Source organism: Marmota marmota, unplaced genomic scaffold (assembly GCF_001458135.2).
Source record: "Marmota marmota marmota unplaced genomic scaffold, marMar, whole genome shotgun sequence".
Classification (NCBI taxonomy): domain Eukaryota; kingdom Metazoa; phylum Chordata; class Mammalia; order Rodentia; family Sciuridae; genus Marmota; species Marmota marmota.
In genome coordinates, this window is record NW_026000102.1 from 825,573 (window position 1) to 850,085 (window position 24,513).

At 56.8% G+C, this 24,513-nt stretch overlaps 1 protein-coding gene across 1 annotated transcript; it reads right to left on the reverse strand.

The window, feature by feature from the left end:
- Positions 1 to 1,128: 1,128 nt before the first annotated feature.
- Draxin (dorsal inhibitory axon guidance protein) lies at positions 1,129 to 13,310 on the reverse strand. Its single transcript, XM_015501349.2, is given in 7 exon segments — positions 1,129 to 3,415; positions 6,523 to 6,612; positions 7,547 to 7,633; positions 8,016 to 8,127; positions 10,637 to 10,827; positions 12,801 to 13,045; positions 13,047 to 13,310. Coding segments are annotated over 7 exon segments (1,014 nt in total). The 5' UTR covers positions 13,223 to 13,310; the 3' UTR covers positions 1,129 to 3,302.
- Positions 13,311 to 24,513: the final 11,203 nt, after the last annotated feature.

A 24,513-nucleotide genomic window follows, 5' to 3' on the forward strand; every position in this document is an offset into this window, starting at 1 on the left:
CGAAGTCTGCATGGTGGCAGGAATCACCTCTGAGTATGCGATGAGTCACTGAGACCAGAAGGACTAACAAGAGTCTCCCAGAACTATGATTAGGAACTACGTTCCCCCTGCCCTCCCTTCTGCCCCCAGGATTCCCATGCCTATCAACCTTGAAAAGGGAGAGGAGAACAGGCATATTTGATTTCTTCTAGATCTGCCTGCTTTCCTTGGTGCCTAACCCTTGACCTCAACTGATTTTCCCAAAGTGGTAAACAGCCCTGGGCACCCTAGGGCCATGGTCCAGGCCAGGGAGGGGTTTGAATGGCCAACAGTGTGGTCATGTGCAACCTGATTTGCCCTGGGCCAGACAGTTGGCCAGGAGTGACATGCCAGGTGGCCCTGTGGGTTTGTCGTGTGTCTGCACGATTCCAAATCCCCCATAAGAATTATGCATTTATTCTTCACAATGGCTCTATGAAGGGAAAGTTATTATCATTGTTGTATTTTATTTCTATTTTTGTAGTGCCGGGCATTGAACCCAGGGCCTCACACATGCTAGGCAAATGTTCTACCATGGAGCCACACCTGTAGCCCCATGCCCCATTTTACAGATGAAAAACCAAGGCACAGAAACCTTAAGTAACTTCCCAAAGGTCAGCAGGGTGGTGAGAGGTGGAATAGGCTATATTCATCACATGGACTGCAAGCGATGGGAGCCCAGAGAAGAGGTGCCCCAGAGAACCGGGGGGGCTTTAGAAAAATATGAAGCCCAGACCACGACTCCGACCAAGTAGGGTGGAGCAGTGACCCAGTATATGCACGTCCCTGGGTCTGATCCCTAGCACTGCAAAAAACAAAACAAACAAAAATCCATATCAAAACAGTCTTGTCACCTGGACCCTAGGTCTTTGGAAGTTCCCCAGATTATTCCAATGTTTGCTAAGAAGTGACAGATTGGAGCAAGGACTGACCGAAGATGGACAAGTCTGACCGAAGGCCTGTTTTGGGGTAGTCTGCAAGGGAAGTATATATATATATATATATATATATATATATATATATATATATTACATTTTAAGTGGTTTTAGAAAATCTAAAAGAGGAAGAATATTTTGTGACACAGAAAATTACATGACTCTCAAATCTGTGTCTGTGAATAGTTCCCCTGGCACATGGCCAAGCGGCTTCATCTGCATGTTGTCCACAGCCGCTTTGAGCTATGGCCGTCTTGTAGTTTGGCAGAGATTGTATGGTCTGCAAAGTCTAAAATATTTATTCGGCCTTTCACGGTAAAAGTTTGCTGAGTTCTGGATTAGAGGAAATTGGCGACTGTACCAGCAAAAGAAAGGTAGACTCAAGGAAGAACTTTCCTGGAAGAGAGGTGGATGAAACACTTGAGGGGCTTTGGGATCCCCAACTTGGGAGTTAAACGGATTCCACCTTCCCACCCTCTCCCCCACCCAGTGCAAAATGGAGGTATCTAGGGCAAAGACGAGGGCCTGGGATTTCCAGCTGTGGACTGTGGAGGAGGCAGTGATGATTCTGCAGCCTTTCCGCTTTGTCCTGACCGTCTGTTTTCCACTGCTGATGTCCTGGGCCTTCCTAACCCTGGCTCCAGCCATAGCAATGCTGGATTCTCTGTCAGAAGCCGCCCCTTGGGATCCTGCCCCACAGAGCCAGCACAATCCAGAATCAGCCTCGCTGTGTGAGGCGCCCAGCATGGGGCTTGTCGGGTCTTGGACACAAAACTGTTGGCAGATTCACTTTCCAACCAGCAGCTTTGATCCCTGTCAGCTCCCCGCCCTCCCTTCTGCCCCCAGGATTCCCATGCCTATCAATCTTTAAGAGGGAGAGGAGAACAGGCATATTTGATTTCTTCTAGATCTGCCTGCTTTCCTTGGTGCCTAACCCTTGACCTCAACTGATTTTCCCAAAGTGGTAAACAGCCCTGGCACCCTAGGGCCATGGTCCAGGCCAGGGAGGGGTTTGAATGGCCAACAGTGTGGTCATGTGCAACCTGATTAGCCCTGGGCCAGACAGTTGGCCAGGAGTGACATGCCAGGTGAGGGGATTTAAATGGATGTCTCCACCCCAGAGGCAGATCTGCTGGTGGGCATCATGGGCCTCGCCTGTTGGGGTCCTTTGGGGAGCACCCCAATCTCAGAGGTACCTTCACCTTCCAATGGGGTCTGCTGCAGAAGTATGGGGTGGGGCCCAGGGATGGTCTCCAGGGTGACCTGGGGATCACTAAACAGTGTGCAGGGTGGGTGTACACAGATGACCGGTGCCCGTGTGTCACCATGCTTGCTTCAGAACCGCTGGGGTAGAGGCTCTCAGGACACCTTGGAAGTGCGTGGCACATGCTGAGGAGTAAGACCACAGGGACTTCAGAGCAACGTGATTGTCCCCATGCACACTTCATGTCTCAGAACATCAACACCAGATGTGGGGCCAATTTGCCCAGAGCCATCCTCACACACAGGCCGATGCTTACTGTCCATGTCATCTTGCTTTTAAAGGTAATCCACCTGTGTCCCGGGAAGGTGGAGAACAGACAAGTTGTTCCAGCCACAGAGAAAGGAATTCCCAGGGAGCGCATCTCTCTTGCAGAAAGCCGGGGAGAACCTGGACTAAGTTCTAGGTTGTGAAGGGGCAAGAACTTGGGCCTTGGAGCTTGATAGCTCAGGCCCAGTTCAGAGCCTTCCCTCCCAACGCCATCTACTGAACTGGAATGTGCTTTTCAACTAGACCCCGGCGGCTCTTACCTACGTTAAGGCTTGAGGATCATTGATCTGAGACCCTGGACAAGCCAAGTAAATCAAGCGAGCCTCCGTGTCCTCACCTACAGGATGCTGACCGTGCAGGCTTCACAAGGTCATGGTGATAATTCCAAGAGATAACGCATACGGAGCCCTTAGCACCGTGCCTGGTACGGAAGAGAGTTCCAGCTTCATCTCCTGCCTGGGGAGTCCTAGGTCTGTTTCACTCTCCAAAACCTCGGTGTGAACTCGAGGCGCCTGCAGTGCTGCTGACGGACAGTAGAGGGCACTCTCGACGTGGCCATCGCGGAGAGCCGGATGCGCGGGCTGAGCGGCCGCGTGGGTGGGCTGGGCAGGTGCAGATGGCCCGCGGTTTGTCACCTGGGAGGGGGCAGCTAGGGGGCCCAGCGATCCCCTCTGGGGCTGAGTGTCCTGAGCCTGCAACTGCAGCCTTCGCCATCTGGTCCCCCACTTGATGTCGCACTGCTAGTTACAAATTGCCCGGCTTCTCCAAACCTCTGGACTCCGTCCCCTGGCCACTGGGGAGGCGCCTCCCTCAGGCCGCTAGACATTGATGAAGGATCCCTGGTCGCCGTTGGCGGTCTCGGGCTCCACGCAGCGCCCCTTCCTCCGTGTGACCTTGCGGTTCCGGTGGAATTTGGCGTAGCAGCGCAGCCCTGGGCAAAGGGAGGCAAAGGTCAGGCCTCGGACCCACCAGTCCCCTCCCCTGCTTGGCCCTGCACCCCTGATCTCTCCTTCCTTCTTCTTCGGCCCTGCAGCCCATCCACACTGCGCCTGCATGAGCTTCAAAGAGAGACTTGGGAGCAGGGCAGGGTGGCTCACCACCTGTAATCCCAGCAGCTCAGGAGGCTGAGGCAGGAGGATGGTGAGTTCAAGGCCAGCCTCAGCAAACGCGAGGCGCAAAGCAACTCAGTGAGACCCTGTCTCTAAATAAAAAATACAGAATAGGGCTGGAGATGTGGCCCAGTGGTCAAATGTCCTGAGTTCAGTCCCTGATACACCCCCCCACCCCCCTGGGGCTGGAGGTGTAGATCAGTGACAGAGCACTGCTGCCCCTGGGTTCCCTCCCCAGCACGGCAGAAAACAGAACAGAACAAAACAAAAGAGGGAGATCCAGCTTCAGGGGGGTGGGAGTGTGGGTGGGGGATTAACAGATGATGGAGCACAGGGGATGATTAAGGCGGTGAACATATTCCCCCCACACCATAATGGTGGATACATGTCATGCGTTGGGCGAAGCCCACAGATTGTACCATACAATGGCCCTCAAGTAAACTGTGGGCTCTAATAATAACCTAAGCGTCCTGGTTTATCCATTGTAAGAAATGTACCACGCCACACAAAATGCTGTTAGGGAAAATTGCATGCAGGGGAGAAAAGGGTTTAGGAGAACTCTTACACACACCCTGCGATTTTTCTGTAAACCTACAACTGCTCTAAAAATAAAGGTGACAATTTAAAAATTGGGAGAAAAATTTTATTTAAAAATATATACTTAAAAAAATCTATACACACACACACACACACACACACACAGTCTAGGGATCGAACCCAGGGCCTCTCACATGCTAAGTCTGCACTGTACTTGCCTATAAATTCTCCCGTGGCTTCCACTGTACCTAAAATGAAATCTAGGCTTCATATGTTGGCTTATAAGGTCCTCCAGGACCTGGACCCTGCCCACCTGTGGGATGCCTTCACCTCCCACCCTCCTGGCCCAGGTGTGGTTACCTACACCTGTAATCCCAGTGGCTTAGAAGGCTGAAGCAGAGGATTGCAAGTTCAACAACAGCCTCAATAATGTAGCAAGGCTCTAAGCAAACCAGTAAGACCATTTCTAAATAAAAAATAACAAGGGCTGGGGATGTGGCTCAGTGGTTAAGTGCCCCTGGGTTCAATCCCCAGTAAAAACAACAACAAACCCACCGCCCACCCAGCACTCAATGCCTCCAGGCCGGACCCTAAGGCATCATTGTCCTTGGTCGCTGGTCTAGCCCAGCCCTGGTGAGGGGCCCTGAGTGCTCACATTGGTCTCAATCTCAGAGGTCAGACCAGCATACACCCCGAGCTAAAACCTGCCCATAACTTCCAAATTACAAACAAAACAAGATCCAAACAAGGTCAAGGTCCTGGGTGATCCTTCTGGAAGCTTCTCTCCCCTCCCTTTGCCACCTTCGCCAGGGTCACCATGTGACACACCAAGCCGTTCCTTTCCTTACACTCTATCCCTTGCCTGGAACCGTCCTCTCGCTCCCCCACTTTTGGGCAGCTGGCTGCACTACCTGGCACCGCTCCAGGACTGAGTGCACGGGGCTCTGGGAACCCCTTCTCTGGGCCCTTTTCTCCACAGCCTCTGACTTTCCAAAGATGTCTTATCTGTGGATTGGCTTTCTGTCTGCGAGCTAATCCATGGGCACAGACTCTGCGGGTTCTTTCCCTGCCAGATCTGCAGGGTCCAGCATCCGACACCCAGGAGGTGCTCAAATCGACTTCTCACCTGACCACATGAATGGTCAGAACCCAATAGCTTTATCGCTTCCCCAGCAGATAATTTTTTTAAGATAACGTGAGCAAAATTGGGCTCAGGTATCTCAGGTTCATAGAGGGACTGAGTCCAAATTCTCCCACATAAGAGGGGGCAATGCAGATTGGATATTAAATGGTATTGGGAAATTATTGTTCAATTGTGGTATTTTGGTTTTAAGAGGGTATTTATCTCCTGCCCCTGCCCTCTGGTACTGGGAATTGAACCACTGAGTTACATCCCCATCCATCCATTTATTTATTTATTTATTTACTTACTTACTTTTGAGACAGGGTCTTCCTAAGTTGCTTAGAGCCTCATTAAGTTGCTGAGGCTCGCCTCAAAATTGTAATCCTCCTGCCTCAGCCTCCCAAATGGCAGGAATTACAGGTGCGCACACAGCACTGGGCATGAGGGTTCTTATCCTTTTGGGATATGTACCAAAATATTTCTGAAATATCTGTATGCTTTCATGAGTTGCTTCAAAATCATATTGGACCAGGGAAGTAGGTTGGGGAGAGACAGCACAGATCACTGTAAGTTAGTAATTATTGAAGCCCAGAGAAGGGAAATGGGGGTTCATGCTAAGATTCTGGCTACTTTAGTATATATTTGAAAAATTTCAGAATAACAAATTGGAAGTACTGTTTTTTCCTTCTTTTTACTTTCAGCTGTGCTGGAGATGGAAGCCAGGGCTTTGCACATGCTGGGCAAATGCTCTAGCTGGGCTGCCTCCCCAGCCCTCCCCTACTCTTCGAAATGTGTAAGTTTGGAGAAGGGCTTTTTTTGTGAAGTGGGGAATGTGACAGCTGCTTCCCTCTGGGGCTGGTTGTGAGGATCTCTGGAGAGAAAGCACAGAACCTGGACTCCTGGGTGTGTGTGCACGGGAGAGGTGGGAGCCTGGAGGGATGAACCCGGCATCCTTCCCTGGACAGGTGTGGGGAAACCCACCCAACCTGGTTATCTATGGGGAGGCCTCCCCGGGAGAGGACTGTTGGGTCTCCTCCTCCTCCGGCCCCTGATGTGGACAGCAGCCAGCCATTTCAGGAGGTGAGGAAGCAGACCTGGGAACCCCCACCCCCACCCCCCGGGGAACCCAGACTCAGCGAGTTCGTAGACGGGCGGCTCACGTGCGCAGCTCACGTCTGTTCTCGCTCCTGCCCGCCGTGGCCAGGACATCTTGCCTGCTCACTGCAGACCAGCCTTGGGAAGGAGGCCTGTGGCAAGGACGGGACTCACCTTCCACACACATGCAGTCGTCAAAGCATTTGTTGTTGAGGCCGCGGTTGTGGGGGGTGCAGAGATGCTCCCGCAGGTCACAGCAGGTCCCTGCCACACAGCAAGAGCACGCGGTCAGCCGGGCAGAGCAGCCCCTCCCGGCTGCCCAGCTCACAGTCCCCCTGGACGGGACATCCATCATCACGGTGGCAGACCGTGCCCCGGCAGTGTGGGCCATCTGGTGCACAGGGCTGCCCGGCTGGAACCACCGATGGACGTCAAGGCTGAGGTCCCTGGAGGTGGAGGGCGGAGACCCCAGCTGCCCCCATGGGCGCCTGATTGATTATGGGAAGCGGGAAGGTGGTGTGGGGTCACCTCCCCAGGAGAGCGGGGGGGAACAGCTGGGGGCTGCCGGTGTGGAGTCAGCTCTGAGCAGTGAGGGGCCTCGGGGACCGGTGACAACCAGACTGGGAGACCGAAGCCCCAGGTGTCTGGAGGATCGCCCCAGACAGGCCAAGACCTGGCCTGCAGCCAGCTGCCCAGGATTGCCCAGGGGACAGGCACAAGCTGGGGCCTGTCTTTGTGCCCAAGAGCAAACAGTGGCTTGGGGAGGAAGCGGGCTGTGAGGGCGCGGTGGCCTGGCACCATGCCCAGCGGCTGGTTTGGTCGCTGTTTTGCAGAATACCCTGGCCACTGGTGGAACTGTCCAGAGGTGCGCCCCTCCAGGCTCTCCCCAGGCAATTGGGTTCAGTGGCAATGACTGATGGCCTCCACCTGTGTAACCTTAGGCCAGACACAGCCTCTCTGAGGCCCAGCTGCCTCGCCGGAAATCTGAGGAGGACAGTGACCCTCTCTCTGGGCTGCAGTGAGTAAAGGGTTAGATGAATTGACTTATGATAGAGACTCTTCAGACGGACATTGGTGGCTTTCGTTGACATTATTTATCGTCTGCAAAGGGACAGGGAGCCTCTGACCTTGCTCATGTGCCTGGGAACCCCTGGACCACCTGGTTTCCTCCCAGCCCAGAGCCTGGACCCTGGGGTACCTGGCAGGCAGTCCTGGTGATGGTCACAGGGCTGTCCTTGGGCTGGCGATGTTCCGTTGCTGTCTCTGGACAGATCCCAGTGCTTCTCTGGGAACACAGAGGCAGGGGGTCAGAAGCCGAGGCCCCAAAAGAGCAGAAAGGGCAGGAGTCGCTGTGCTGTGCCGCTGCCCCTGCGGGGTGGCTTGGACAAGAGCCATCCTCTCTGTGCCTCGGTGTGTCTTCTCTAAACTGGGCCAACAGTAGTTCGGACCCCACGGGTCACCCTCCCCTCCCGCTGACACCCGGGCAGCGTTTGGCATGTAGGGACACTTACCGGAATTCTCCATCTCGGTCAGCTAAGGCTTAGGCGGATCCACCCACCACCCACCACCCACGTTGCACATCAGCAGATCAGACGGGGCTCACTGACCCAGCAGGTGGCGGTGGAGGGGAGCCCGGGCCTGGCGCAGGGTGCGGAAGGCGACCATACCTTTCTTCTTGGTAGAGGGCCAGACTTCAGGTTTTAAGTCTTCATAATCCGTCCAGTCGAACAAAGCCATGTCCAGCGTGGGCATCACCTCCCCGTCAGACCTGGGCTGTGACTATAGAAGACGGATGGAGGGGACCCTAAAGCTCCCCACAGATAGGGCAGGAATGTGGGGTCTCGAGGCCAGAGGACAAAGGAGAGGCTACGCAGAGGCCACTTCTGCTGGGCAGCTGGGCAGCCCGACTCCCAGCCGAGGACACCAGGGCAGCTGTCCGAGGCTCCTGCTCAGCAGCTGGGTGAGCTGCCCACGGGGCCCTTTGAGCAGGGCGCTGACCCTGGCTGGGCTGAAGGAGTTCCTGCTTGCTCAGGGGTCTTTCTTTCTCTTTCTTTTGGGGGTGCCAGGGATTGAACTCAGGGGCACTCGACCACTGAGCCCCATCCCCAGCCCTGTTTTGTATTTTATTTAGAGATGGGGTCTCACTGAGTTGCTTAGCACCTCGCTTTTGCTGAGGCTGGCTTTGAACTTGCGATCCTCCTGCCTCCTGAGCCGCTGCGATTACAGGCGTGTGCCCCTGTGCCCGGCGTGAAGAAGTCCAGCCACTCCCTTCTCTGTCCTTTCCTCTCCTCAGCTCCCTGAGGCACTGTGGTGGCCAGGGACGAGGACTCTGTCCCACTCAAAGCTCCCATTACTGTCCTCAAAACTACTGAAGACCAGAGACTATGACTGACTCTGCACAGGGTCACTGCACACAGTAGGACTCAGGCAATAACTGTATTTCCACAGTTGGGTTCTCAACTGGTGGTCTTCAAGGGACCTCCAATGACATAGCTAACCATGGACTCCCTAGCTTTCTTCAGAATATCAGAAGGTACAGGACCCAAAAGAGGACAAGAAAAATCTAAGTCCCTCTTCGATCATAGCAGACCCATTCCAAGGCCACCCTGGCAATGCTGAAGCCTGTACAGAGCTCTTCCTGTGCCTACCCGCCAGTGGTGGACTGTGATTTGTAGACTGGGCACAGGTGGACATCAACGACAACTAGTAATGAAACAATCATAGCGATATACTATACTGAAATTATATGGCTTTTCTTTCTCTCTCAAAATATCTTACTGCACGGCACACTCTTCCTTTGTGTGACAGGCGAGAGGATACTGAAAGAAGTGCCTTACAGCTTGTATTCATCATCTCTGAATTGCCAGCAGCCCTGCTCTTGTGCTTTGGGGCCATTATTAAGTAAACTAAGAGTAACTCGAACACAGGGACTGCTGTACCACTACGATCAATCTGATGCTAACTAGTAGACAGCTGTAAAGAGACCAACGGGGAGGTAGCATATACAGCATGGACACTGTGTATCTGATAAGGGAACGATTCACGTCTTGGAGGAGACTAAGTGAGATTTCATCTTGCTACTCCAGACAGCAAAACCTATGAATTGAGTTGGGCACAGTGGTGCACACCTGTAATCCCAGAGACTCAGAGGGTAAGGCAGGAGGATCACAAGTTCAAGGCCAGCCTTAGCAATTTAGCAAGATCCTTAGCAAATAGGGAGACCCTATCTAAAAATAAATAAATAAATAAAGTCTGGGGATGTAGTTCAGAGGTAAAGCACCCCTGGGTTCAATCCCCAGGCCCCCCCCCAAAAAAAAAAACCCTATGAATTATTTATTTCTGGAATTTTCTATTAATGTTCTTGGACTATGATGAATTGAAATTGTAGAAAGTAGACTACAATAAGGGGGAATGACTGTACTGACAAAATATCTACTTTTATTCATTATTTCTTATACAATATATAAAATAAATTATGTATATTATGGATCCTTTCAAATAGTTTTATCTAAAAAAAAAAAAAAACTCAAAGCTACCATAGAGGACAAGAGTGGCTGGGTTCACTCCTACATGCCCTCCTGGTACTGCCACTGGGTGGCACTTTTACTGTGTTTTCTGGTTTGGTTTCCTGTCTTTCTCAAGAATCAGAAAGAGCTGGGCGCGGTGGTGCACACCTATAATCCCAGCAGCTCAGGAGGCTGAGGCTGGAGGATTGCGAGTTCAAAGCCAGCCTCAGCAACCGTGAGGCACTAAGCAACTCAGTGAGACCCTGTCTCTAAATAAAATATAAAATAGGGCTGGGAATGGGGCTCTGTGGTCGAGTACCCCTGAGTTCTATCCCTGGTACCAAACAAAACAAAACAAAAACCCAGCCAAACAAACAACAATAACAACAAAAAACACAAAGAGTCGGGAAGAGGTGGGTGGAACTGCGGCCTTGCTAGTTGGTACCGGTCAGAGGACATGGTGTTCACAGCTATTGTGACTGTTCTCTGTCCTCTTCTGGACTCCTAAGGGCCTGGCCGCTCTGTGCACAGAGGCTAGTGTGCTAGGCTGCACTGCTTCCTTCCCCAGATGGCCCCAAGCCCACCTGGCAGGCGTGCCCTTCCCCAGGATGGAGGGGCGGCTGGGCCGGGGCTGGACTGCACTGGCATCTGGAGACCAGGTGTCCACCTGGGCCTGGGGCCTGCCAGCATCCTCCTGCCAGGCCTCGGTGCCCCTTCGTGTACTGAGAGGGGTTCCCGTGACAAGGTCTGAAGTTCCAGCTCCGGGGTCTTGGGCACCTTACCTGGGGCCTCATCGAGGTGACAGGCAGGATGAGGGACTCTTCGGTGGCAGGTGCTGCCTCCAGGGTGGTTAGGAAGAGCATGGTGGGCGCCAGGCTGGTGGAGGACTCCTCGGGGGCAGCAGCCAGGGAGGGGTCTTCAGAGAGATCCGCCCTCCTCCTCAGGGAGCTGGGGCCTTGGACCAAGGCGCGGCCTGGGACCCGGGGCAGAGGGCTTTACCTGCCGCCACCTGAGTCAGCCGACGGTACAACCTACCTCTTCTGCTGCAAACCAGGGGCGGCAGGGACCAAGGGACAGCCCTGGTTCAGCCACCATCGGGCAGCATGCCCCCAGGGGAGCTCAGTGGGGCAGGGGTGAGGGCGGGGCGGGGGCACTGGTGGGATTCACCATGGAGGCCTTTGGGAAGGCTGGGAGGTGAGCACCGCAGCCTGCCACACACTTGGTGCTTCCTATGTGCTGAAATTAGTCACCACCCTATTTATTGAGCACCTACTCTCCTGGATCCCAGAGGAGCCACTTCAGAAGTACTAGTTCATAGTTCATCTAACCATTGCAGCAGCTCTGGGATGTGGGCGCTCCTACAGCCCTATTTATAGAGGTGGAAACTGAAGCACAGAGATGTTAGGTAACTTGCCTAAGGACTCACAGCTCATTAGTAGCCTTGAACCCAGGCTCATCTGAGTGCAAAGTCAATGCATTTAACACTGATTTCACCTGCTAAGCCCCACGGATGTGGGGTGGTTTGAGTGGGAGGGCGAGAGTGCAGGGCCACAGGGGGCTCATCGATGGTGGGACCTGGAGAGAGGCTGGAGGGCCGGGCTTTGTCCTTGCCTCTTTTGCTGAGGCAAGACCTGGCGGTGAGTTCAGCTGGGTCCATTGGGGTCCCCCCACCCTGAAGAAATGAATCTCGGGAGTAGATGGGGTCTTGGGAACCATTCACTTTTGCAGCCTCACGCAAGTGACCACTGGGGAAGGAGGCGGAAAGTCAGGCTGGGGTACTTGTTTGGGTTCTGTGTCCTGGGGGGCTCAGGAGGCCTGGCAGGGCAGAGAGCTCCGCTGCAGCCAGTGGAGCCTCCGGCTCCCCGCCTTCCTCCCTAAGACCTCCCACCCCTTCCCGTCTGTGGCACGCAGAGGCAGTGTCCCCTAGAGACAGTCTGTCACTTAGAGACCTGGAAGCGGAGCGGGCCTGTGGGGGCCCAGGGCTGGGGAGAGGGGGGCCTCCTGGTCTGTCAGCCAGGTTTGTCCAGAGACGGATGTACCCAGCGGGGAAGCTGGGCCCAGGGCCCCCGGGCTGAAGCTCCTGTGTGTAGGGAACGTGGGGAAGTCAAGGAAGGTGGGGGAGGAGGCCCTGCCACACTCAGGACAGGCGCAGGAGGGACAGGGATGGGCCATCCCCCTGCGTCAGCGTCCTGAGTAGCTGGGGTCCCAGGGGCACACCTCGGTGCCGCTAAACCTTCTGCCTACATCTTTTCACAGTGCCAGGAAGCTACTTGTGTCCAGGTCGGAGGACACAGGTTAAGGGACCTGAAGGTTGACTAGCAGTGACTGCTGGTGGCTCCCAACACCTGCGTTCTAGGCACTCTTAGAGCAGAGCTCTGAATCCACCCGGGGGGTGAAGGAGCCGCCCTCCTCACTGTGCAGAGAGGAAACTGAGGCACAGACCAGGAACTCGGCCAGGGCCACAGACTAGTGAGGGTGGAGCCAGGACCTGATCTCGGACAGACCTGGGGTCAGAGCCTGCGCTCTCGGCCCTCACTCTATTCCAGAGTGGTTTAAAGGTGTGCTTGGAGGGTGCCGAACTATTCCATCTCTACTCAGGACTTGGAGTAATAGATTTAGGTCAAATAAAAGGTAGAACTTCCTGACTTAAGAAGATGATCTATGGGGGAGACTGATCCTCTATTGCTACCTATCCCCCTCGGTGTCCCCCCACCTCCTCTCCCTTCCTCCTCTTCTTACTGGACCCTGACTTTAGTGGGCCTCTCTCCTCTCTCCTGGGTGCCACTGCCTGCCCGCTTTGGGGCTTCTGGCTCATCTCTCAGGGACTCCTGCAGTGTCGCCCCTCTGGCCTCCCTCTCCTGGCCTGGCCTGGGCCTTCGGATCTGAGCCCTGGCCCTGCCCCTCCCGCGGGTCCCCAGGCCCCCTCCCCGCGCAGGTCTCGGCTACCTCGGTGCAGCTCCGGCCTGTCCCGGCGTCTCTTGTGCTTCCTGCTGCGTTTCTTCACCCTCTCCCACCCTGGGGACCTGGGCTCCTTGTCCGAGGAGGGCACGGCCAGCCTCGGGACCAGGTCCTTGTCCAGCAGCAGCCCCCCAGCCCCTGGCAGCCTAGAGGCCTGCCTGGAGGTGGTGCCCCCCGCCCCCTCCTGGGCCCGGCCAGGCGTGCCCGNGCCCGGGCCCCGCTCCTTCTTGCCGGGCCCGGCGGCGGTGGTGGCTGGCCTGCGGTGTCCACGGGGCAGGGAGGTCCAGGAGGTTCTCAGGCAGGCTCCGGGCAGGCGTTCCGGGTGCAAGGGACTCTGCCAGGCTGGGCTGCAGGAGCACGGGGAGGACCAGGAACAGCAGGGGGGCGCTGCGGAGGGCGGGCCCCGCCATGGCTCCTCCCTGCAAGAAGAGCAGCGCTCTCTGGGTGGCTCCTCCTGGGGCCCTTCCCAGGTCCCCGCAACCTGCACCCGGCTTTCCAGGCCAGCCCAGCTCCCAGGGGACGTTTGTCCAAGCCTGGAGACGCTTTTAGTTGTCAAAGCTGGGGATGCTCATGGCGCCCGGGGTGGGCCAGGGACGCTCTAAACTGCCTCCAGTGCATGAGGTGGCACAGATTTGATCACTAAAGCCTTGTCCAGGTTCCAGACTGGATCAGATGCCTTTCTCGGCCCTTTGCCGAATCCCCTGGAGCAGCGCCAGCCCCTCGGGGCTCAGAAGCACACCTCTGGTCCCTGGGACTTGACTCGGAGCCTACATACATCCAAAGGGACAGACGGAGAGCGCAGGGGCCCACGGGGTTGCCCTGGGGCTCTGTGTGGACCAGTGTGGCCCCGTCCTCTCAGCTGCTCTCTGAAATGGCTCCTGTTATTTCCCCCATTTTTCTGAAGCAGCAATTAAGGCACAGAGAGGGTAGGGGACCCTTCGTAAGTGGCCTTTCTCCTGTGCTCCTGAGCCTCTGTGGCTGTCCCGGGTCAGCTCAGCTCTGCCCTGGCCCCTGTTCTTTGCCTTCCACCTTGAGCTCTGAGGTCCCTGGGGGTTCTGACCCTGAGGGGATTTGGGATGGCTTCGTAGACTTGGCTCTGACCCCTGCAGTGCAGAGTGACTGACCCCACCTGTGCGCCCCCTCCCCCCAGAAGCAGAGCCACCTGGGGTCTCAGGACCCTCCCTCCATGCTGAGGAGGAGCTGACCCTCGGTGGGTCCCAGGACATCCCTGCTAAGGCGAGAAGGCCTGCAGCTGGGGGGCCGTGGGGTGTCTGTGGGCTCCGGAGACGCCCCACCTCCCCCCCATCCGGCGGGGCTCTGCAGATCAGTAGCTGATGGGATTTTTCCGGCCGCCCCCGTATTCCATCAGGCTCCCACAGGTGCTGACGCTGCGGCTTCTTTGTGATTTGTAGCCACATAATGGCCCAGGGCTGAGGGAAGGCTGGTGGCCTGTAATGATCCTGTCCCCAGAATCCCTCCTCCAGCGGGCTCAGCGCCTGTGGCCCCCAACCCCACCCCAGCCAGCTCCCGCCCACCTGAGGGAGGGCAGCGCCTGGGGCTGCTACCGCCCCCGAAGCCCTGACCAGGCTGCCCACCCCCTGGCTGGCACCTCCTCCCAGACTCACGCTCTGTGCTCTCTGCCATCCCTGCCCAACGTGTCCTGGTCCCTAGGGAGACCAGGAACCCAACCCCCACTGCCCGAGGGTCTGCTGTTCCAGAGCCACGAGCCGAACACAGGGTGGTCCCATCAATTTCCGTCTTGTCCCCTACCCTGGCTGGAGGGGGGCTTCCACCCAGGGCCAGGTTATGTCAAGGTCTCTCATCACATGTCATTCTGTGCCTGAGGTCAGACACCACAGAGCTCACCGCTGTCCTGGCCACCATGCAGGCAGCCAGTGCCCTTGCCTCACCTCCCACCCTTCCCTAATGAGAGCCCCGAGGCCAGCCTCCTGAAGCCCCAGGCAGCAGGACAAGGCTGCTCTAAGGCCTGTCAGTCAAGCGCTGCTGGGCTCAGGGGACTCTCAGCCCTGCCTCAGGGCCCCCGGCGGATCCAGGGCTAGGTCCAGGCGGCCCCTGAGCCTGACAGAGCCAGGCCTGGCGCTCTGCTCTCCCTGTGATGGGAGGCTTGGAGTCTGTGTTGGGTCCATGCAGGTCCAAGAGCCTGGCCTGCCCTTCAGTCCTGCGGGGACACCGAGAGCCTGGGCGAAGCCTGCAGGACACCCCCCCGCCCCCCGCCCACAGGGAGCCTGAGGGGTGTTTTCCAATGAATGGACTCACCACCCTCCCCATCCCGAGGGGGGCAGGAAACCCAGAAATCGCAGGAAGGAGGCAAGAGGAGGCTTGGCGGAGGGGAGGGCAGTCCCGGGGCACTTAGAGCAGTTTGCTGTCCCTGTGGACACACATGAGGCCAGGCAACGGATCTCTGGGCATGGTGACCAGCCTGGGCGTTGGTCTTGGGGGTCAGCTCCTCCCCAGGAGATAAAGCCATCCCTGCCCCAGCGTCAGCACCTCAAACTTGCCATCCTTCCTGTTCCCCCCAATTCCCTTGCCCAGCCCCTGTCTGGCTGAGGGCTCTCTCATGGTACCAAGAGTCCCCACCTCAGCGCCATCTTTGTTCCCAACTGTCCTTTTTACCCCGCGCGTCACACAGAGTCTGGGCACAAGCGGGATTTCAGGGCGGGGGCCTGGCCTCTCCCAGACCTCCTCAGCACATGCTGCTCTGGCTCCCCCCCATTGCCGTCCCACTCAAGGGCTCTGTCACTGAAGACCTTGCAGAACGTGGCCCTAAACTCGTCTGCAGCCCTGGTTTCCACTTCCTCCCCTTCACAGCCAACAACGACTGCTTCCTGGGCCCCAAACGCACCGCCCCGCTCCCGTCTCTCGAGTCTCGTACCCTCTGCCAGGACAACCTGTCCCCTCCACCCCCAGCTGTCTCTGCCCAGCCCTGCCCATCCTTTGGGACCCATTCCAGATGTCCCTTCCTCCAGGAAGCCTGTCCAGGCCCCTCCTCAACGTGCTCCCCAGTGCTCCCGTGGCTCGGCCCAGCTCCCACCCCCGTGCCTTCTGGGCTGGGATTATGGCGCCTCTCGAAGCCCCCGACTATACTGGCAGCTCCATGGTGCACGGGGACCCTCCAGGTCCAGGCGCCCACGAGCTGGGACTGGGATGGAAGTGGATTCCCCAGGATGTGTGCAGGCCCCGGGCCAAGGGTGTGGGGAGCCTGGCGGCCCCTCTCCTCAGCTCACGGGACTCGTATAAAGATCTTGGCACAGCCCAGCCGCCGCGATGCCAGCCTGGCAGAGAGCCACCCAGGAGCCGTGCCAAGGATCCCCAGTGACGGTGGTGCCAATCCATTTCTGTCACTCTGGAAGCCAGCTGGAGGCTCTGCCACAAGCACCAAGCACCCAGGCGAGGAGGGGAGGCAGGTGCTCCCCCATCCCCGCCCCGCACCCCCCATGGTTCTGCTGCTACTGGCTCACAAAGCGCCACGTGGGCCTGGGCTGAACGAGAGCCTTCAGGATGTCAGGACCGTCCCCAACCCAGAGGTGGCTCTGATAGTGAATCATTAAAAAACAAAATGGAACAAGTCACCCGGTTACTGGGGGAGGCCCCAGGCTCTACGAGCTTCACCGGCCTCCCAACTGCCCTGTCTCAGTTCGTTTCCCACATTTTTTTTTTGTACCAGGAATTGAACCAGGGACACTCGACCCCTGAGCCCCATCCCAGCCCTTTTAATACTCTATTTAGAGACCGAGTCTCACTGACTGGCTTAGTGCCTTGATTTGCTGAGGCTGGCTTTGAACTCGGGATCCTCCTACTTCAGCCTCCCGAGAGGCTGGGATGACAGGGGTGCACCCCTGCACCAGGCTAGTTTTCCACGGTTTTAAAATGGGGGAAACTGAGGCTCCAGGAGGGCACATCACAAATCCAAGATGACACCACTGAGGCCTGGGTGGGCGCACAGGGAACCTGGTCCTTGCACCCATGGCTGTGCCCAGAGCTCCACCAGGGCCACGTGCCTCTCCCTCTCGGTGCCTGTCATCCTGTCATTGCTGTGACAGCATGTTTATGGCTGAATGCTGGCAAGACCCTGGCAGCGGGAAGGAGAGGGGTTTCTGTCCCGGCCCAGCCTGCCCCCTCCCCGCTGTGGGGTGGGGAGTGTTCTCAGTCCTAGAGGCTCCAGGGAGACTGTCATATGCAAATGAAGGTGATTAATCAAGCTTTGAGCCCAGTTTGATTTCTGAGCCCCTCCCTCCCCTCAGTCTTTCCTTTGGGGGCCACCTGCCTGGAAGACAACTGTGGAGCTTGGCCAGCATTCCCGCCCTGCTCCTCTGCCCACTGGTTGGCTGGTGGGCTGCGGTGGGGACACGGGCAGAGGGGTTCCTGTGGGAATGCTGGGTCAGGGACATCAGAGATGCTCCGCTGGATCCCAGGGATGGTGCCTGTCCACGCTCCCAGCAGGACAGGCCCTGACCAGAACTTGCACCCACCCACCTCCTCCCTGAGCCCAATCTCCTCCTCATGGGGAAAGCGGTACGTTGGAGCCTCCTTATTTGGCACAGATGTTTCGGGGGTTCTGAAGCATGAGTCTAATTCATTTTAAAATATATATATTTTAGGGGCTGGGGAGGTGTAACTCAGTGCTTGCCTCGAGTGCGTCAGGTCCTGGATTCAATCCCAGAACCACACACACAAAAAGAAAATTAAAAATACATGTATTTTAAAACTATTTTGAAGCTTAGCAAAAATAAGCACTCTGATAACAAACACTCTCAAATGTCTACTCTACCCATTTTTTTTTTTTTTTGAAACAGGGTCTTGCTAGATTGCTCAGCCTGGCCTTGAACTTGCAATCCCCTGCCTTAACCTCCCGGGGACCTGGGGTTACAGGAGTGCACACCACGCCCAGCTTCTTTACCCAACTTTTGCAAAGGCCCAGCCCTATCATAACCCGGACTTCTTCTATTCCCTGAGGAGAATCCAGGGATGGAAGGTGACTTGTTGAAGAGGAAAACCTGCTGCAGCGCGGTGGCCCACGCCTGTCATCCCAGTGGCTCGGGAGGCTGAGGCAGGAGGATCTCAAAGCCAGCCTCAGCCAAAGCGAGGCCCTAAGCACCTCAGTGAGACCCTGTATCTAAATAAAATACAAAATAGGGCTGGGGATGGGGCTCTGTGGTTAAGCGCCCCTGGGTTCAATCCCCAGTACCAAAAAAGAAAACAAGAAAAAGGAGAAAACTGTTGCCACGTCAAACTGCTTCAGGGCCTGCTCCAGGATTTCTGGACATGAACCACCAAAGGGAGTTGGGTGTGACCCACATGGATGGCATTGTTTTATATTCCTGAGGAAAACTCCCCTTCCCCCCCTCTTTATGGATTTATTTTAAATAAGCAAATATTATAAAGTGGGGGCATAATTTAGAGAAGATTTTAATTCGGGGAGAGGAATTCTTGGTGTGGGTGCTACACTGCTCATACAAGACTGCTTTTATTGGTTTCCTGGATAGTATGGGGATCGTGGATTAGATTTAACTTGGGAAAGATTTATATTGCTTAATATGTGTTTTTGGTGGGGAGCAGGGGAGTGGGGTTAGACAATCCCAATGGCCCTGTTTGTAAGGGAGCCTGGGAATTTATCATCTGTCCTGACAAGTCTCCTCCATCTGTCTGTCCAACTGCCAGCCCACCGTGGGGAGGGGTGACAGATCATTTGCCCCAGGACCTCAATGAGCCTCCAGGGACTAAGGACATGTACTGAGCCAGCGTGTGTTCAGAGGACACATTTATGAATGTTAAAAGACAGACCACAACACGGGAATCAGGAGACACTCCCAGGCCAGCCTCGGGGAGCACGCCTAGCTTGCACCCCCCTCACTGTGGCTGACCCTGGGCACAGCAGAGACCCTTAGCGGTTTGGCTGCTGGGCTGGGCACGCTGAGACCAGCACAGGGCCTCTTTTTAATGGGTGCTGCTATCTTTCGGGGGCTCTTTGGAAAGGAATACAAGTTGGGGAGCAGAGGGCTGAAATGGGTGGGTTACGAAATCTGGCTGCAGCTCCAAGGCCGAAGCGCCCCCTCCCCATGGGAAAGTTCAAACCCCTCTCTGCTCCCGGGAAACTTGAGCAGGGAGGGACCTCAACCCCTCAGAGGCCAAGAAAAGTCTCCCAGCCAGGGGAGGACATGCAGAACTCACCTTCACAAGCGGCCTCCCTCTGGGGCTCTCTGGGAGGCCAGGGCCCAGGTGAGGAGCTCTCGGGGCTCATGGAAAATGGGGTCTCTAGGCCTGCAGACCCCAGCGGGCATTCCTCGACTTCTCCCACAGGGACCCTGGGACTAAAGGCTGCATTTTGTCCTCAGATCAGCAGCCATCAGCAGCCGTAGACCAGGGGGGTCCCGGCCCCTCACCGCTGTCCCCGCTGTGTCTCAGGTCGGTGAATGCACTGCTCTGTGCCTTGCCTGTGACTTCTGTTAGAATATTCTCTGCTTCATGACATTCCCAGTCTGGGATCCCTGGGGGTAGCATTAGTGTCCCCAACCAGGACTCATTGGTGCTTAAGGACAAATCTTGTCACATGCGGGAAACTCCCACTTTATTTCCATACTTCTATGGAGATGCTAAGAGTGTTTTGCCTGGAGCTGCCCTGCCCCACTCCCCGTGTCCTCCCCCACCTCTCCTGCCTGCATTGCACCTCCTTATCAGGGGGTTGGAGGTGGCCACTTCCTGGAATAGCTGGTGACAGGATGAAGATGGCCACCCCCCAAGCCCCTGCCTGCTCCCAGGGCAGTGTGGCCACCTTGAGGTCACTCTGCAAACTTGGGGCACCCTCTAGGGACTCTTAGGGCTCTGAACTTAGGCTTCATGTGTTCATTAGAGGCAGCTGACTCCCCCAGGACTGGCCATGAGTGGTTTTGCTTCTTTAATAAAAGTATTTATATTCTGCATGGGGTGGATGAGGGGTGACCAAAGAGCTGCCTTTCTAAAAGGAAGGGCCTCCCAGCTCCCCAGGGGCTCAGAGCAGCCAGAGCCCCACCTACTGCTCCTCAGGCCTTCCTCAGGAAGCCGTGGAGCCCCCTGGGTGCAGACCCCGATGCCACGCCAGGGAATCTGCTCCAGTCTGAAGTGGCAGCCCTGGTCCCTGGTCCTGAAAATGGCCAGTGTGGTGGGGAACACAGAGCCCAGGCCCCCTGTGACAGGGGAGGTCCCTGGAGGAGCCTGGGACGGATAGAGGCACAGCTCCCACGGGCCTCAGGGTTGGGTGAGCAGGAAGAGAGCCCCTTCCCTCAGAAAGCTTGCAGGCTGGGGGGGCCACCCTGTGCTGCCCTCAGGGGCTCCCCAGTCTGATGGGAGAGGTTCTGATCTTGGGAAATTTCCAGAACACAGAGTTTCTAATCCTCCAGCAAAGACGCAGTCCCTGCCTCCAGGGTTTCCCTGACAGTCCCAGCGAGGGCCAGCGAAAGGAGGAGGCCTGGGCACAGGATGGAGACGGCCATGCCCGAGCCCCAGCCTGCTCTTCCCCACCACAGATTAGAACACACAGCTCTCACCGAACCCACCAAGCGGGGTCAAGGGGAGCCCTGCTGGGCCCGGAGGAGGGAGCCCTGTGACCAGCGAGTCTCCTCATCTGAGCCCGTGTCCTCTCTCAAAAATGCCAATGGTTGTGGGTTGGGGAAGATAAAGGTGTCTTAGCCAAAGGGACCCAGGGCAAGGACTGGACAAAGTGGATACTGTTCCTATGGGAATGGGAGGGACAGGGAGGAAGGTGGCCAGGGCTGGGGCGGGGGCGGGCCTGAGAGCATTGTGCCCAGGGTGCAGGGGGCAGGTGCAGGTGGCCCCTCCTCTGTCCTCAGTAGGGTGATGGATGGCAGGGCACCAAGGCCTAGACCAGCCTGGAGAGGACCATTGTCTTGGAAAATGAGGTTTAGCGTCCCTCAGGGACGGCTCCATCTGCTTTTATTGTTCCCAAGGCAGCCCTGGGACTCCACCAGGCCAGGCCTCACACCTCAGGAAACCTGTGTGGGACTTGGGGGCTTCTCGGAGGCCTTGGACCCCCCCTCCCAGGGCTTCCCACTTTGTGCTCCTCATGCTCTGTCCTCCCCACCTCCTGAGTGTGGGTCTCAGCTCCTGCTGGACTGGGGTACTCAACACCCCGCTGAGCAGCTTGTGCGTGTGTTGGCGGGGAAACCCAGCTCCCTGTAGTCCCCAAACTTCACTGTTGCGGTGCCCAGACAATTTAACATCATTTGCCATTTGGTCAGACTAATCACTTAATCTTCAAGTGACAAAATGCCTGCTGTCTGGGTTCTGGCAGAGGCCGGTATGGAGTGGTAAAATACCTGGGGTCCAACAAGCCTGGCCCCAGTTGTGAATCCTGGCTCCAACACCTAATAGCTGTGGGACCTCAAATAAGCCAATTAACCTCTCTGGGCTTCAGTTCCCCATCTGAACAATGACTATGTTTGTCTGGGTAGCATTTATCGGGCATCCTATTCTGGGCCTAGAGCTTTATATATGTCCTAATTTAGTCTATTGAAGTTGACAGCATTTTTCAGATATCACCACAATGGTGACTTGGTGATATCAGGATGAAGACTTTGAGGGACTAGCCTGAGATCACATGGTAGAGCTTCGATCAAACCCACAGCACCATCTCCTCCCACTTTGACCACTCCTCATGCCACCATGCAGTAACCAGTCCCAGCGCAGCTGCTGTGATTCTCGGAGACTGGTGACATGTGCTCGGGGCTTCACCCAGAGCCTGGCACACAGAGGACACTTAAAAACCTTAGATCCTACAGTGAGGCCATCCCACTGCTCTGGATTCCAGCAGGAGCCTCATGTCCACTCCCCTGTCCCCCACCCCATCAAAGAGGTTGTACCAGATGGTCAGTGCCAGCGTGGGACTGCCAAACTGCAACCTGAGTGGGGGACCCCTGGAGGCAAGCATTCAGCCATGTCCATGACCTCCCCAGGGAGAGCCTGTTGCCCTGTTGGCCTCAGAGCTCCGCCCCCTGAGGAAGGGCTGGAGGGGGACGGGCAGGGAGGGCCAGGAGCAGAAAGGGGGAGACAGGTCTCAACCCAGTGGGCAGAGTAGATGTTCCAATGACGGGTCCCTGGAGAACATGCCTAGGAGTCCTCCCTGGAGGGAGCCCCTGCTCTTCCCAAGCTTTGGAGTCAGGGAGGTTGGGGTGCATGTACCTGCTCCAGCACATCCCTGGCAGAGATAAGTGACATACCTCACTGGAGGTCACATAGCTGCTAAGTGACCAGCTGGGATGCAAACCCAGTCTGCATGGTGAGTCACTTGCCTGGTCCCCTTTGCCTCCTGCTCATCAGGCGTAGAGATCATCCTCATCTTCCAAAATGAAGCAGAGTCCAGAAACACAAAGATTTTCCTGTAGCTGGCTCCCCGGCCAGCCTGCTCAGCCAGAGTCCCTGTAGTACCCCCGACCTGGCCAGCAGGACCCAGAAGAGCTCAGGAAGAAGGTGCAGCTTGCAATGTTCTATTCCTTCCTGCCCCTTGACCGAGGATGGCATGTAAGATAACAAATGTGGGCCGACACGGGCCACAGTGGGGGAGACCCTGCCCCACCCAGGGAAGGGCAGACAGTTTCCAGATCAGATCAACGGGAGCAGGCCATGCAGAGCCAGGGAGGCAAGGAGAGCAACGGCTTCTCCACAGGAGGGGCCATCTGCCCTTGGCATGCAAGGTTGGGCAGGCTTGGGCTGAACACAGGGACAGAGACGGTTCAGAAAGAGGAAGAGCCCTTGCAGGATCGCAGAGGAAGTGGGGGGCGGAATGATCTGTCCCAAGTGCTGAACCCAGGATGCAGATGGGGGAATGGGGGAGGCAGGCAGGATAGAGAGGGAGTCTAGTTAATCCAGTGGCCACAGGGGCCACTGAAGGGTTTGGGTGGTGGAGAGGGATGGGTTCCATGTGAGTGAGAGTCCTGGAGGGTCCCCATGAGCTTCCTTGGGGTTGCAGGAGCAGCTTGCTTGAGCAAGGCTGTGGCCTGAGAACGCAGGGACAGGGATGACCTGAAGGACCAACATTGCTAAAGCTGGATCACGGGCAGGAGCCTGGACGGGCGGGTGGATGCCTGTGTGAGCGGGTGTGTGGGGTGTCCCCAGCCCCTTCTTGCCCCTCTAGAAGGAAAGCTCCAGGTGGCAGCCTGGCTGAGGTTGAAACAAAAACTCAGCCAGGGCAGCCGCAAACCTGCCAGGTGGGACATCCCCCTCTTCCAAAGCCACCCTCTTTGGACTACTTGTCCCATGTCACTGGGGAACTCAGGGTGGTGTGTCACTTGTTCTGATGACACAGATGACAGTCAGGGGGTTCGAGCAATTAGACAGCAGGTCCAGGATCCAGCAAGACAATCCCCCCAGGGGAAAAGAAATGGCTTGTGAATTGCATCATTAAAAAAGAAATCGGTGCTAGGCAGAGGCTGGGAATCGGACTGAGTCACATGGACGCCTCCTGATGGACGGCCAGCTGCCAGCAACACCGATGCAGCCACAGTGACCTCATTTGGAAAGCAGAGACCCCCCCCCTTCACCTTAATGTTTTAAACTCTGATTTTTAGGAAAGCAGAGAGGAGGAGGAAAAGATCCTAAGAGTGTAATTGCCCATTTGGGCAGGAGGTGGTGTGACTGGCAGTGTAAGGGGGAGGGTGCTGAGGTCAGGGTTTCTCGGAAGCTGTCTCAGCCTCGAATTTGTGATCCTTTCTATGCAGTCCATACCCCTGCCCCACCCAAGGGCTGTAGCCTCCCTCTCCCTTCCCCCACCAGCACCATGTGGGCATGTGACAGGCTTTTCTCTGTTTCCGCACACCATCCCTATAGGTAGGTCCTGTTATCCTCTTTGATGACGGGGACACTGAGGCTCAGAGAGATGCATTCCTTTGTCCAAGATCACTTCTAGAGTCCCTGACTGCCCGACCCCGGAGGGATGATACTAAACGGGCTCCGGACACCTGTGTCGCCAGACTGGGAGGTGGGCAGCGTGAAGGAGTGCGGTGGGCGAGGGCGACCACTGAGGAGGTGAAGGCTGAGGGAGCACCCAGCAGGGCAAGGGAGGCTTGATGGGAAACCGCGCTCACACGTCTCTAACCAGCTTCCGAAGGCAGCTGAGGCCCCGGGGCACCGACGGAGACCAGGCGGCGGAGGGGAGGGAGAGGGAGAGAGTCACCCCAGAGGAGGGAGCCCAGCGCCGTCGGGGTGGCTGGGGTGCAGCGCTGGCCCCGGCTGGACTGGGAGAGCGCGGCTCCCTCAGCGCCCCCTCCACACACCCCAGTCCCCTGGGCGGCCTCGAAAGGGACAGGAGGGCACTGCCGCCACCTCTGCCTCGACTCGGGGAGTTTCAAGCCTTCTTCCCATGGTAGCGGTGGGGTCCCCAGCCTGCGAGACCACCCACAGATTCAGAGACAGAGAGACAAAGAGATACTGGGTCGCAGCGGGAGAAGGCTAGCGCCGCGGAGGCGGGTGGGCGACAGGCAGGACCCCAGAGGGCGGCGAGGCAGTGTCAGAGAGCGGAAAAGTGAGCGTCCAGTGGAAAGTGGGCGGACGAGGGGTCAGGAGCAAAGCCAAGAACCGAGGGGACACGCGAGGCGAGGAGCAGAGGCGGCAGCCAGAGTGGCTGTGGGACCGACGGTCAGGTCCGAGGGCCGGGGAGGGAGCAGCACCCTCACCTCCAGTCTCCGCGCCCTGC